The sequence below is a fragment of the Phodopus roborovskii genome, unplaced genomic scaffold (assembly GCF_943737965.1).
Source record: "Phodopus roborovskii unplaced genomic scaffold, PHOROB, whole genome shotgun sequence".
Taxonomy (NCBI): Eukaryota; Metazoa; Chordata; class Mammalia; order Rodentia; family Cricetidae; genus Phodopus; species Phodopus roborovskii.
This window is the reverse complement of record NW_026126541.1, coordinates 16,755,503-16,770,865: the sequence shown is the minus strand read 5'-3', so window position 1 is coordinate 16,770,865 and position 15,363 is coordinate 16,755,503. Positions and strand designations below refer to the sequence as shown.

The 15,363-nt window shown below is 45.0% G+C and overlaps 1 protein-coding gene across 1 annotated transcript in view; it reads left to right on the top strand.

The window, feature by feature from the left end:
- The first annotated feature begins 1,999 nt into the window (after positions 1–1,999).
- Positions 2,000–15,363, top strand: part of Cnnm1 (cyclin and CBS domain divalent metal cation transport mediator 1) — a 56,071-nt gene continuing 42,707 nt past the window's right edge. Inside the window, exon 1 of the mRNA XM_051199811.1 lies at positions 2,000–3,673. Within this exon, the coding sequence (XP_051055768.1) occupies positions 2,101–3,673 (1,573 nt within the window). The 5' untranslated portion in view covers positions 2,000–2,100. The remainder of the gene's footprint in view (positions 3,674–15,363) is intronic.

Genomic DNA, 15,363 nt, shown 5'->3' with positions numbered 1-15,363 from the left:
ATAAAACCAGAGCTGTCGTAGACCAGCTGCTTAGCACTCAAGAGCCCCTGAGTTTAATCCTCAGCATCAAAATAAGTAATATAAAAATGAAACTTAAAAATGTGACTTCAGGAGGTGGAAAGAACTCAGTTAGAAAGGTACTTGCTAAGCAACATGAGGCTTGAATAAGATCCCCAGAACCCAGATTAAAAAGAAGGGCCTGGTGTCATTTACTTGGCATCCCAGTGCTGGGGAAATGGAGATAGGAGAATTCCAAAGGCATGCTGACCAGCCAGCCTAGCAGAATTAGGCAAGCCCGTGAGAAACCTAGCCTCAAAAACAAAACAAAACAAAGCAAGGTGGGTAACACACACACACACACATACACAAAATGTGACTTCAGAATAAAGAATTATTTAATTAAATGTTGCACAACCCTATGGTGTAGTCACTTAAGGAATGAACTTCTAACAAATGTCTACAGCTCTTTATTAGAATTGCTAAAACGGGAAATAATTCAATTATTCCTTAACCAGGTGAACAAATTGTGACTTACTCACATAATGAAGTATACTCATCCTCAGATGGATGGGCTATTGGTAAGCCCATCCATTGGATGGATTTTAAGTATGCAGAGTAAGTGGTGGCAGCTCCCAGACCCTGAGTACTTATATTCATATGACATTCTGGAAAACAAAACTACAGATAAAAAGGAAAAGGGTGGAACCACCCACTCGGTGCAGGTTCAGGTGGGACCCAGGGCCTACTACAACTAGGCAAGCTAGCTCCACCCTCAGTTCACTTATGGAACTACTGCTTGTTGTGATTGGTACATGACATTGCATCCATCCGTGTGTGTGCACAGCATTGCCGAGTGCAGCGGTGCACATGTGAACCCTGGAGTCCAGAGCTCAAGGTCATTTGGAGCAGTTCGATGAGTTTGGCCTGTGCTACATGAAACCCACTCTCAAAACACAATGAAACGTATATAGCAGTATAACACCAAAAAAAGTGAATTTTGCTACATACATTTAAGAAATGAGGCATAAAAATAAAGCAATACTAGCAGATGGTGGATCCAAATAACATGAGCGATTCGGTGGGAAAATCTCCAGATCTTGCTGGGGAAAGGGGAAGGTGTGTGTCTTTCTTTACTATGGTGGGGGTTGGTGGTGGTTACATAAATTTAGATATGACAAAGTGGTATGAATTTCACACCAATGTCAGTTTCCTGCTTTGGATGTAAACCATGGAAGGAACCGAGTGAAAAGTAGAGCTACTTCTGTGTATTATTTTTTTTTTTGTAACTTCTTGTTAATCTATACATCAAGAGGCGAATCCTGTTACTACATTTCTTGTGTATCATTTCCTCTGAAGCCTGATATTGGCATGCAGAAAATCCATTCGTGAGTACTTTTTAACAAAAGAGTGGTATATTGCATCATTGTTCTGAACCTTCCATATACATTGGATCTTGCATAATCTTTTCCTGGATGCATAGTAGTACCCTGTTCCATAACGGAAGGTAACCTAATGTGTTTCAATTCATTGATGAACGCTAGTGTCTTAATCAGGAGTTGAACTCTAATTTGGGGATTTTTATAATATGAAAGGCTAGCTAGAATTAAGACCAAATTTTTTCACAGATTCAGGGCTAACCACAAGAGTATCTTTTAATTAGAAGGAAGATGACAGGTGACAGGAGAAACGCTGGGGAACTTCCTGGGTCAAATATAAAGCAGAGAGCCTTCAGTTCAGAATTACTGCCCGTTAGTAGTTCGCATAAGGTCAGTGAGCGGAATGAGGGGAGTTTAAAGGGGAGGAACATGTAGGAGGCCTCCAAATCAAGCCTTCCCAGGGCTACTGCACAGATATACTTAAGTATGTCCAGGCTAGGCACTGTGACAATTAGTGCCCATCTCCAGCCTCCGGCAGGGGACCCCTCCCAGGCAGATTCTAACCACCCCCTTCTGCCCCCCTCCACCCCCGCCTCCAGCCCACGCGCGCAAGGGGAGCACACGTGGTGACCTGCCTGGGGCCGGATTCCCAGCTCCAGCTCCTCCTCCCTCCAGCTCACACTCGGCTTGCTGCAGTATCACGTGCAACCGCGCCGGGTGCAGGATGGCGGCGGCGGCCGCGGCGGCAGCAGCGCTGGGTGTCAGGCTCCGGGACTGCTGCAGCCGGGGCGCCGTGCTCCTGCTCTTCTTCTCCTTGTCACCTCGGCCCCCGGCCGCTGCTGCCTGGCTGCTGGGTCTGCGGCCCGAAGACACTGCTGGAGGCCGCGTGTCCCTGGAGGGGGGTACCCTGCGTGCGGCCGAAGGCACCAGCTTCCTCCTGCGGGTCTACTTCCAGCCTGGGCCGGCGGCCCCCGCCGCGCCTGTGCCTGCACCCTCCCTGGCCCCGGGGGAGAACGGCACGGGCGACTGGGCCCCGCGGCTCGTGTTCATCGAGGAGCCCCCGGGTGCGGGCGGCGTGGCGCCCAGCGCGGTCCCCACGCGTCCCCCGGGACCGCAGCGCTGCCGCGAGCAGAGCGATTGGGCATCGGACGTGGAGGTCCTGGGGCCCCTGCGCCCCGGGGGCGTGGCGGGCTCGGCCCTGGTCCAGGTGCGGGTGCGGGAGCTGCGTAAGGGTGAGGCGGAGCGCGGCGGCGCGGGCGGCGGCGGGAAGCTCTTTTCGCTGTGCGCCTGGGACGGGCGCGCTTGGCACCACCACGGCGCGGCCGGCGGCTTCCTGCTGCGCGTCCGCCCGCGCCTCTACGGCCCGGGTGGGGACCTGCTGCCGCCCGCGTGGCTGCGAGCGCTCGGGGCGCTCCTGCTGCTGGCCCTGTCCGCCCTGTTCAGCGGCCTGCGCCTGAGCCTGCTCTCGCTGGACCCGGTGGAGTTACGGGTGCTGCGGAACAGTGGCTCGGCCGCCGAGCAGGAGCAGGCGCGCCGCGTGCAGGCCGTGCGCGGCAGGGGGACCCATCTGCTCTGCACCCTGCTCCTGGGCCAAGCCGGTGCCAATGCCGCGCTGGCGGGCTGGCTGTACGCCTCGCTGCCGCCGGGCGTCGGGGGCCCCGGGGAGGACTATGGCGAGGCGGGGGTTCACTTCCCGTGGCTGCCCGCTCTCGTGTGCACCGGGGCGGTGTTCCTGGGAGCCGAGATCTGTCCCTACTCGGTGTGTTCGCGGCACGGGTTGGCCATCGCCTCGCACAGTGTGTGCCTGACCCGGCTCCTCATGGCTGCCGCCTTCCCGGTGTGCTACCCGCTGGGCCGCCTCCTGGACTGGGCGCTGCGCCAGGAGATCAGCACCTTCTACACCAGGGAGAAACTGCTGGAGACGCTGCGGGCCGCCGACCCTTACAGCGACCTGGTGAAGGAAGAGCTCAACATCATCCAGGGCGCGCTGGAGCTGCGCACCAAGGTGGTGGAAGAGGTGCTCACCCCCCTTGGGGACTGCTTCATGTTGCGCTCCGACGCTGTGCTTGACTTCGCCACTGTGTCCGAGATCCTCCGCAGTGGCTACACGCGCATCCCGGTGTATGAGGGAGACCAGAGGCACAACATTGTAGACATTCTGTTCGTCAAAGACTTGGCCTTTGTGGACCCGGACGACTGTACCCCGCTGCTCACAGTCACCCGCTTCTACAACCGGCCCCTGCATTGCGTCTTCAATGACACCCGGCTGGACACGGTGCTGGAGGAGTTTAAGAAGGGTGAGCAGTGGTCTTTATCCTTCCCCAGCTCCTACCCCCCCTTCAAAGATACTGCCTTTCACAACCACGAGAGGCCTCAGGTACCCAAAGCAATACCTCTGATCTGCCAGCCAGAAACTCCAGGAAGGCCTGTTATTGGCTCCCTAGATAGCTCACGCTCTGCTGCTTCCCTTGCAGCTGGCTGAGCCCCAGGCCTCTTCCACTCCACTTGGCTCACCAGCTAAAATATTCCTCATCCATTCTCTCCCACCTGTAATTCTTACTGCGGTCTACCAGGCGCCAGGTATTGCTCACTACAGGGTTGCCTCTACAGAATCCGGTAGCCTCTGCTTCAAACTGCTAGAGCTGTATGTAAGCTCACCATTTCCTAAGACAGCGAATGCTGTTGCTGGACAGCTCCAGCTGCAGTGTCTTACACATAGGGAACAGAAACCCAAGTCTCCAGAGCCTCCCAGTTCTGCCCTTTGAATGAGGCTGAACAAACCCCAGGCCCCTTAGACATTCTTCTCTTTAACTTACTAGCAGCCATTCATCTCACACACAAAATGGCAGCCGGGTTAGGGACTGAGAGTTTTCTAAAGCAGTCGGGTCTTTGTACATCCAGGGACTCTTGCTCCTCACAGTAAAGAAGGTGGGGACTTAGAGAAATACTTCTTCCGAGTCAAGACCCCAAAATGCTTCCACCCAAATGAATGGGTTTCTTTCAACACCATCACCGTCTTCCCATCCCTACTAGCTGGAAACGTGGCGCCATAGCAAGCTATATGATGGTTGACTTCGTGTATGAGGTTTGTCTTTGGAGACTGCCTTCTGGGCCCAAGTACAAATTCACTCAAGAAAAGTCAATCTGGATACTTTAGAGTTGGCTCCCTTGGCCTTGTGTTTGCCCTGACCCTTATTTACCAGATCTGACCCAGAACTGGTTTTAATCAAATCTATTTCCAGGGGTCACCATTGAGAATTTTCAAAGCACGGTCTTACGTTTCCCAGTCTCCCTCATAGTTGGCTGAGCCCCCGGCCTCTTCCACTCTGCTTAGCTTACAGCTTGTCATAGTCTCTCTCATTGTCTCCCACTTGTGGTTTTCCCCGAGACTTACCAAGACTTAAGTTTCTGGTAAATGCAACTCCAGTTAGTTGGAGAAAGTGTCTCATTGTCATATAGTGCCAGAAGATGTTTTTGAAAATATTTTTATTAATTCTCTGGTTATTTTGTATAATACAATATGATCATATTCACCATCATTCTTCCTCTTAACTCCTCCTGGATCCACCCCACCTACCTACCTACTCTCCTGACATCTTGCCATCTTTTTCCCCTTATCCACAAGAGTACAGTCAACCTGCCAGAGGCTACATTCTGAAAAAAACTGACTCTTCCTGCCCCCCAAACCATCAATTGTCTGTAGCTCCCAAGTTTAAGGTGGAGACGTATGAACCACCCCCATCTAAGTGAGAGTGTGTTGACAGGCTTGATCTTGCGCAGGTCATGTGCAGGCAAACACAGCTGCTGCAAATTGATGAGTGCAGTGGTCCTGTCATGTCCAGGAGACACCATTTCACTCTAGTCCTCCCAACTCCTAGGTTTTACAGTATGACTGCCCCCTCTTCTGTGATGGTCCATGAACTTTAAGGCAGATGACGTAGATGTCCCATTTATGGCTGAGCACTCCACTAACACCCATTCTCTGTGCTTGGACCAGTTGTTAAGTTTCTATATCAACCACCATCCATTGTACAAAGAAACTTTTCTGACAAGCTCTGAGAGCTACTATAATCTATGGGTAGAGATACAAATTTAGAGGGCAGTTTGATACTAAGTTCATTTAGCAGAAGAATTAGTGGTAGGTTTTCTCTCCCCCACCAGGGCCTGTGAGCTCTCCAACTGTGGGTTCCTGACCGGATTTCTAGTACCAGACATGTTTCCTCGGGTGATGCAGGCCTTAAGTCCAATCAGAAAGCAGTGTGTTACCCCCATTAACATTCATGCCACTATTACAGTCATGGGTATATCTTGCCATAACAAGGCAATATTTTTATTTTAGTTCACAGGGTTCACAGCTGGGTCAGACTGTTGATGACTTTTTTTCCTCCAGCAATCTACATAGCACCTTCCATATTCTGAAAGGAACCTGCAAGGAAGCCGTCTAGGCATTACCAACTTGATTCCTCCATAACTTGTGACCAAAGTATATGGTGTCTTCAGCAATAAGGTCATACCATCAAATTCTAAAGGGCAACCAGAGCAGTGGCAATAGCCTGTAATGTTTTGGGAGGGTAGGTCTTTAGGATACCTCTGAATAAAGACTCAAGGGGTGGTAGCCCGCTAAATGTACTGGAATTTTTAGTTTAGAAATGTTTTTAATGAGACTCTGTGATTTCTTCCACCCATCTGTTGATATACAGTTTTAGGAACAGTGAAGGCAAGACTACCTTCAGGAAGTTAGCAGTTTATGGAGTATATAAGGCTAATAAGAGCTATCTTTAGAAGCAAACTGTGTTTCAGGAAAAGTTGTCCAAAATAGTTGATATTGATTTAAAATGAGTCCATAGACAGAATTTCAAGTCTGGTCTGAAACAAGCTTGCTCATATTCTATTAATAGTCTGTTATTAGGTAGAGCATTAAGGAGAAGTGGGCAGTGACAAGCACTAGACCAACAAAATGTATTTGTATGTCTTCCCGGAGCCTTTCCACTTCTTGGGATGCCATCCTTCAACCCAAAGCATGAGTCTCACATGGAAGCTTATTGGCAATGCAGAATTTCATGCCCTACTATAAACTGACTGGATGAAAATCTGCATTTTAACTAGTCCTTGGATGACTCAAGTTTATATTAAAATTGGAAAGGAATTAAATACCCTCAGAGAACCCTTATTAACAATGCTTGGTAGACCTACTTTGGGTAGGAGACAAGGGTTTGTTAACAAGGAGGTTATATGCAGGCTTTAAGCCACAGAACAGTGGCCAACTTATGTGACTTATGCTTGCACCACATGTTAAGAGAAGCAAGCCAAGTTAAACTGCTTTTCTTTAAATTTAAAAATAACATTTAAGCTAGTCTTTAATAGCTCTTCCATTCCCCTCGCTTCATCAAATCTCAAGTAACTCAACCATCTAAAAAAATGTCCCTTAGGAGGTGAAAGAGGAAAATGATTATATTAATAGGAGCAACAGTTGCCATTAATTGAGTGACAATTCTGCCAGGCACCACGCCAAGCCCTTTTTATATTCAGAACAGCCCTCCTGGGTAGGTATTATTAACTTCACTTTGTAGATGAAACAACTTAAGTTAGATCGATAGCATGGCTTACTCAACTTCTTGTAAGTGATAACCAAACTATGATTGAAATAGGTTTGTAGATACCCAATGCCTGTTGTCTGCCACTTTGACTCCACTACTCTAATATTGTCCCTCTAACCTGGAATTTCTGCTGCCTAGTGTGGTGGTAAAACCTGGCTTTTTTTTTTTTTTTTTTTTTTTTTTTTCCTGACTATGACTTTGGTCTCTTTGGATTAGGACTCTATCTTTAATCATTGTAGTAACTACTAACATGCCTATTCCATGTTAGGATTCTACCTACCTTATCTGATTCTAGTTACAAGGGCTGACCCTAAAGACCCAGATCACCACTGAGCCTGTATAACTCAGATTCAAATGTGGATCACATGACCATGCAGGCTACTACCCCTGACCTAATCGGTTGATTACAAGTCCTTAGGGGTAGGGAAAAGGATGCCTTTCCAGTTGGATGCCACCTTCACAAAGGGAATGGTATCTCTTCCCACAGGCCTGAGTCCCTTGAGCAGAGAATGACTCTTAACACTTTTCCCAGAATGAGCACAGAGACTGCTGTGTAATTATAAGTAAACAATGACTGAGTAAGTAGTCATACATAAATTTCCTATTTCTGTGTTGGAGTGAAGGCGAACCCTAAAAACAAAGTAACTGGGGTTGTGTACTGACCACTGCAAATATCTCCTTTTCCTCCAGTAGAGACATCATGGTCTCTGCAGCATGCTGAGGTAGAAACCTCTCCATTATTTACCCATCCTTGTCATATTAACCTTCGTCTTGGTTTGTTCCTTGGGAGCTGCCATACCCAAACACTATAGACTGTGGTGGTCTAAACAACAGAAATCCCTCTTCCCACTGTACTAGATGGTAGGAGTCCCAGCTCAAGGTCCTGGCTAGTACAGTTCCTGACGCAGGTTCTCTTCCTGGCTTGCATCTGTCTGCCTCTTCCTATGTCAGCACATGGCCTGTCCTTAGTGAAGAGAGAGCAAGAAAACTCTGGTCTCTCCTTAGGAAAATATCGATTATCAGCGTTGCATCCAGACCCTTGACCCTACATGATTTACCCCACTATTTCTTCCATGTAGATGATTCGTTGACTTTATAAAACAAGTAAGAACTTTGTAAAGAGGGTGTAGACATGGTGAACACTGCCAATATGACTTCTTGTCTATATGGAGGCTTAAAGTCTAATAGAGAGATGGACATTAAACAAACGAGGCTGAGATTCATAGCAAAAGCATGATGTTGGTACTGGCTTGGTATTGATCTTGACCAAATTGCTTATCTGTGTCTGTCTCATTAGCTCTACAATGGAGATGATGATAGTATTCATTTATAAGGTTATAGAGAATATTAAGACTATTATATTGTGATGCTTATTTAGCAACCATCACAAGTGCTGTGTTAGCTGTGGTTAGCTATTACTCAGATGTGAAAATGTCTCCTAAGAAGTTATGCTTCTTCAAATCATTGTTCCCCTACAGTCTGTCCTCTCTAGTGTCACTAAAATAACCTCTAGATTTTCATCCTCTGCTTAAAATCCCTTTGGCATCCTCTGCCATCCAAAGAGTACAGTCTAAACAGAGATGGGGCTGTGGGTACCCTGGTGACTGCTGGCTGACCACCTGTACAGCCCCAGCACTCCCCACTCTCTGCCACAGCTTTAGGTGCCCACAACCTTGAATCCCAAAGCAGCATAGTGCTATGAAATCTTTTTTTAACTTATTTTTATTGAGCTATACATTTTCCCACTCCCTTTGTCTCCTCCCCTCTTCTCTTCCACTCTCCCCCATGCCCCTGACTCTCCCAATATACTCAGGAGATCTTGTCTTTTTTTCCCCTTCCTAAATGGATCCAATAGACATATGGTACTATGAAATCTTTTTTTTTGGGGGGGGGGATGAGACAGGATTTCTCAGTGGCCTGGAACTAGCTCTTGTAGACCAGGCTGGTCTCGAACTCACAGAGATCTACCTGCCTCTGCCTCCTGAGTGCTGGGATTAAAGGTGTGTGCCACCCCCACCTGGATGAAATCTTATCTTCCCCTTTTCATACTGTATGAGAATATGATGGCCTGCATATGCATGTCTTGACTAATCCATAACCAACTCCCTCTTTTTTATATAATATTTTTTATTTAAATTTGCAACAAGCTTGTTTTACATGTCAATCCCAGTTCCCTCACCCTCCTCTGTTCCCCTCCCAACCCTATCCCATCCCCTTTCTGCTCCCCAGGGAGAGTGAGGCCTTCCATGGGGAATCTTCAAAGTCTGTCATATCATTTGGAGCAGGGCCTAGGCCATGTGTCTAGGCTGAGAGAATATCATCCTAAAGCCTTCATCCAGTAGTTGCTGGAAATAGAAACAGACACCCACAGCTAAACACTGAGCCTAACTCCTGGAATCCAGTTGCAGAGAGGAAGGAGTGATGAGCAAAGGGGTCGAGACCAGGCTGGAGAAACCCACAGAAACAGCTGACCTGAACAAAGGGGGAGCTCATGGACCCCAGTCTGATAGCTGGGAAACCAGCATAGGACCAACCCAGACCCCCTGAATGTGTCTGTTAGGAGGACTGGGCAGTCTATGGGACCTCTGGTAGTGGGTCAGTATTTATCCCTAGTATAGGAACGGGCTTTGGGAGCCCATTCCAACTTCCTTTTTAATACTCAGGTTAGGGACCACCCTTTCTGGAAGCATCTCTTATAAACCTCAGTTATATAAGTGTGTGTGTGTGTGTGTGTGTGTGTGTGTGTGTGTGTGTGTGTGTGTACAAATTTGGGTGTCATTCCTTGAGAACACTGTCCACCTTATTTTGAGGACAGTATCTCTCATTGGCCTGAAACTTGCCAGTTAAGCTAGGCTAGCTAACCCATGGGGATTCCTCTGCCTCTGCCTCTGCCTCTGCCTCTGCCTCTTCCTCTTCCTCTGCCTCTGCCTCTGCCTCTGCCTCTGCCTCTGCCTCTGCCTCTGCCTCTGCCTCTGCCTCTGCCTCTGCCTCTGCCTCTGCCTCTGCCCCCTAGCAATGGCATTACAAGTGTGGGTCACTGTACTTATTGTTTTCTGTGGACCTAGCTATTTAAGTAGGTCCTTGGGGTAGAATTGAGGTCATCATGCTTACAAAGCAAGCATGTTACCAACTGAGCTACCTCCCCAGCTCATCATAAGAGTTGTTTGTTGAACAATATAAATGCAGAATCTTCCTGTTTCAGCCTTCTGCATTCTGAGGTTACAGACATTCACCATCATGTCTGGCTTAGTACATTATAAATGATTTTTGAAAGACTGAATGGATAACTGCAGAGCTAAGCTATAATATTTATTGTAATAGATGAGTTCTGTAGAGCTCCAGTAAATGAATCTTTAATTGTCTTTAACATAAATAGCCCTGGTCTATAGAGCAGGGCATATTAAACTTTAAATAGTAGAGGAAAAATAGTGCCTATATTGTTTTTCTATCTCTTTAGAAACAACTGTCACAATTGTTTTAAATATTCAAAATGTTGTTCTTAGACAAAGCAATGCAGACCTGTAGTCACTCAGAAGTAGAGGCAGGATCTCAAGTTCTAGGCCAGTCTAGACTACATAGACCAGGTATATGAATTACAAAATCTACTCCCAGAAGCCTAAATCCAAGAGTAATATTCCATCCTTCTTTGCAAGCTAGAGAGCAGTCTAACTTGTCTTTAACCATGACTTCCTGTGACATTACAAGTCATGAGTCATAGATCAATATATAAATATGTGTGCAAGACCAACCTATGCAAAAACCATTAAGATAAAATGCTATAATAGAAATGTAAGGATGCAATAAGAACATAGAAGACAGAGCAACTGATTAAATAGTGTATTTTGCTTTCATAAAAATTGTACTGAAGTTTATAGATTTCTATACTTCATATAGAAAAATTAGACATAAAGCAATAAGAAGCAGAAGTGTGAAAACATCTAAAAAGAATCCCATTATTATGAAATAACTCTTTTAAGATTTACTTCTATTTTCTGCATATGTGTGTCTCCCTGCTTGTCTGTATGTGTGCCGTGTCAGTGCACATGATGTCAGAAGAGAGTGTCAGGTACCCTGGAACTGCAAGTACAGGAGTTATCAGCAACCCAGTAAGGGTGCAGGGAGCAGGTCCTCTGCAAGAGCACACACCTCTAAATGCTGAACCACGTTTCCAGCCTCTTATGAGATAATTCTTAACACTGTATCAACTATGGACTGCATATAATCACTGCATTAAATGTTTAAAAAGAAAATAAAGGGAAAAGACAGCCTGCTATGATCTACAAATCTAATGTTCTAGCATAATCCCTAGAGTGATTGTCATATATTATTTTCACTACAGTTTTCTCAAGATTGAGGACTGTAATTTGGGAAGCCTGGTTTTTGTTTTCATTGGGGGCGTTGGTTTGGGGTGTTTGTTTGTTTGTTTTCTGAGACAGGGTTTCTCTGTATTGCTTTGGAGCCTGTCCTGGAACTAGGTCTTGTAGACCAGTCTGGACTTGAACTCACAGAGATCTACCTGCCTCTGCCTCCTGAGTTCTGGGATTAAAGGTATATGCCACCAAGGCCCGGCTGGCAAGCCTGGTTTATAATATGGACACTGAGGTTTATTGTACTCAATGTAAAGTTTACTCCATTATAGACTTGTTTTGTTTTGTTTTGTTATTCGAAATAGGGTCTCTGTGAAGCCTTGGCTATCCTGGAACTCACTCTGTAGACCAGGCTGGCCTCGAACTCACAGAGATCTGCCTGCCCCTGCCTCCTGAATGCTAGAATTAAATAAAGGCGTGCACCACCACCACTGGCTTCTAATAGACTATTTTAAGAGAAAACTAACCTTGTGTAGACACAGAAAAGGAACAAAAGTCAAAGCCCGTGGGTTGATAGTGTTGATGGTTAACTCTGTTAAATGATATATTGCCAAATACTAGCATGCTCTTTGCATCTCAACCCACCTATGCTGTGTTTACTCTGCCTGGCTATAAAATGGCCTGTTGCTATTTTATACACAGTCTTTGTTCATCCACTGATTCATTCAAACCCTTTTTTGAACTCTGAAGCCGGGTACTTTACTATGCCCTGGGAATATGGTGGTGACATTCCATTACAGGACTGCAAGGTAACCTCTTCAATCTTGAGCCTTCCTTCACAGGGTCTTTGCCTAAAGTATTTCCAATCAACCAGAACACATCCCTGTCCACTTGTGGATTGTAACCTACTCACTGATGAATAATTGAAAAGTCAATGTTTTAGATCATTCCCCAAATTCTGATGTGAGATACTTCAGTGGGAAAAAATTCCACAGAAGCCCATCAAAACACTAATGCCTCCATTGGTGACACTGAGTTCTAGTATTAAAGTGCACTGGTAAAATTAAATGTAAGGTGTTATTAAATGTGTTAGCATTTATATTTATTGCGGAATAATTAATGAGGTTCAGAATGAACTGTGAATCTTTAAATCACCAGAACAAACAGTAGACAAAGCAGAGTCTACTGTTTCTCCCTGCCGTGCACAGGGAGAAAGTAAAGGGAAACAAGAAAGATGAAAATAACTATGCAAGATGATAACATTGTAGGTTTATTTTTTCTGTCTTAATATTTTTCAGTGTAGTCAGTATAATGTTTTTCTGCAGTATTCCCCCTGCCCATGCTGCCCCCCAAACTAGTCTGGCAAAGGAAATAGATAACAACATAATCCGAGCCCAGAGGAACATTGAAGAAGCTGAGTAGAATTCTAATTCCTAGTGCTTTCTTTTTTTAGATTTCGCCTTCCTTTCCAGGCCATGCCAGCCTTCTTTGTCAGGCTGTCTTTTTATCTAATCTAAATCCCACAGGCTGCAGTTAAATTTGATTTCTTCTTTTTATCATCTCTCCTGGGTTCTCTCTTATTGGAAAGATACTGTGTGTTGTTGTAGCTCACCTCAGTTCCATGTTTTAACCCCCCAGATGTATGTGTCCGTGCTTTTAGCATCTTTCAAAGCCTTTGGGTTTCTAAGAGAAGGATCTGCATGCTGTCCTGGTATTCTCTAGACAGACTCTTAAGAACCCTGAATCTTCAATCCTCTCATTTTCTAGTTCATGTTCCTTATCAAACTGAGATTCCTTTCCATTCTTTCCTGCATAGCTTCCATGTACTGGTGGGGCTTTGTTCTGCTTGGGGACATAGTAACCAGGTAAATGTCATTGTGGGTGTTTGGGGCTTGGAGTTAAACACACAGAACACTGGCTGACAAACTATTACAAAATGAGATGTAATTTGAACAAAAAGAATATGGCAAGCAACCTCAGCTAGTTTGTCAGTAAGAGCAGACTCTGTAAGGAGTATGGTTTTTTTCCTCCCGCCACTGGTCTTGTCCCGCCACCACACCAGCCCCAATTAACACACTGAGACTCTGTATTAGATATAATTCTGTTGGCCAGTTACTTGTTTCTTATCGGCTAGCTCTGTCTTAAGTATTAATCCATTTCTATTAATCTCCACGCGGTCTTATCTTACTGGAGAGAGAGGTCACCAGCGTTCTATTCTTTCTGTCTTCCATCTTGACTCCTCCTTACTACTTCCTCTTTCCTCCTTGTCTCCTAGTCCCGCCTATCTTGCTTTCCTATTGGCCAACAGTGCTTTATTCATTAAACCAGTATGAGACACATATATACATAATGACATCTACCATCATCTCCTCTTTTCTGTCTAAATAAAAAGAAGGGTTTTGACCTTAACATAGCAAAATACATAACAAAACAGTTATCAAATAAGAATCACAGTTAACAATATTTAGTCCATTAACATTTAGTAAGATTTGAAGAAAATATTCCATCATCTATTTTATCTTTGTGTGTCTAAAGTCCTATATGTAACATCTTTAAGCCTATCTAAGGAAAACTATAACCATAACAATCTGTCTTCAACTCCATTAAAGACCACAGAAGGATAGTATATAAACTCTAGAAATGACAGAGACATCTTGCCTTGTCAGTCACTTGAAGGTTTTTTGTAATCTTCTATCTTCAGTCCATAGGCCATAGTGTGTCTGGCAGACTCTTCAGCAAAGTAGGAAACTTTAAACTGCCTTCTTGTATTGGCAGTTTATTAGTCACTTTTCTTTGTGTCCTGCAGACTGTCTGGCAGACTCTTCCATGAAGCAGGAACTCTGTAGCAATGTCCACCTTGAATCAGCAGTCATGTTTCTGTGGGTCCCGAATGTCCAATTTATACAGCATAAAGTCAAACAGTCCAGACAAGAGCAGTATCTTGTCCAAATGGCTAGTCTTGCCATATTGGGAGCAAACTTCATAACTCCTTTCTTCAAGGTCCCTCTTCCTTTTTGATGCAGGTGGTGTTGCCAGGAGCAGTTATGTCTCACTGTCAAGAAAATCCCTAAACCATTTTAAATGCCATATTCTGTAGGTCTTTGAAAGGTTTGAAGAATTCCTATCTATCTCAAATATATCTCTGTGTATCTTGAAAAACCTAATTAACTTAACTCTAAGCTTTGACTATCATTGGTAACTATCTAAAATCTGTATTAAATTATACATTACATTTCTAAATGAGCTATGTGAACACAATATTAAACAAAAGGAGAAATATGCATATCACAAAATTGACCTTAAATTGTATCAATAAATGAAAATCCATTCCAAAACAAAGTAATCAATAAATGAAAATCCATTCCAAAACAAAGTATTCATATCTATACCATAATCCCCTTTTTACCTTTAAAAAGATATTGGCTGTGATCATTAACTATTTATAACCAACCCCATTTAATTGGGGCTGGGGTCTGGTCTCCCCAGTCTCTCCATCTTGACTCCTCCTTACTATTTCCTCTTTCCTCCTGTCTCCTAGTCCCTCCTCTCTTGTTTTCCTATTGGCCAACAGTGCTCTATTCATTAAACTAGTATGAGAAACATATATACATAATGACATCTCCCATCAATACTCCTTACTCCCCAGATCTTTAAACTGAACCCTAGAGGATGGGAAATAGTTTCTCCAAGCAAGAGGCCCCCAGAAGAAGGAAGCAAATCTGCAAAGGCTCTGAATGGGGAAGGGAGTAGCAACATTCAAGGTTTCCTCTGGGTTGTGTTACACTGGTTAAGGAAATCAGCCTTCCCTCTGCCTCCCTGTGGCAGCTCAGTTCAGTACCATTCCCCATAGCACTGGGGCCAGGCAGACAGACAGAGATGCAAATGTGGGAACACAAAGGGAGAAAGGGTCTTGGTTGAAGCAGCCTGGGGTACAGGCAAGGGCATCTGTGGGTGAAAAGAGAAAGGAGCAATAAGTTCTTGGGTGATCTGAGAAAATTTCTCTCAGGAAATACAATTTTACCTTGGCCTTGAAAGAACTGTGATCAGCAATTATGAAAGAAAAAGGCATTCCAGCTGAGTGAG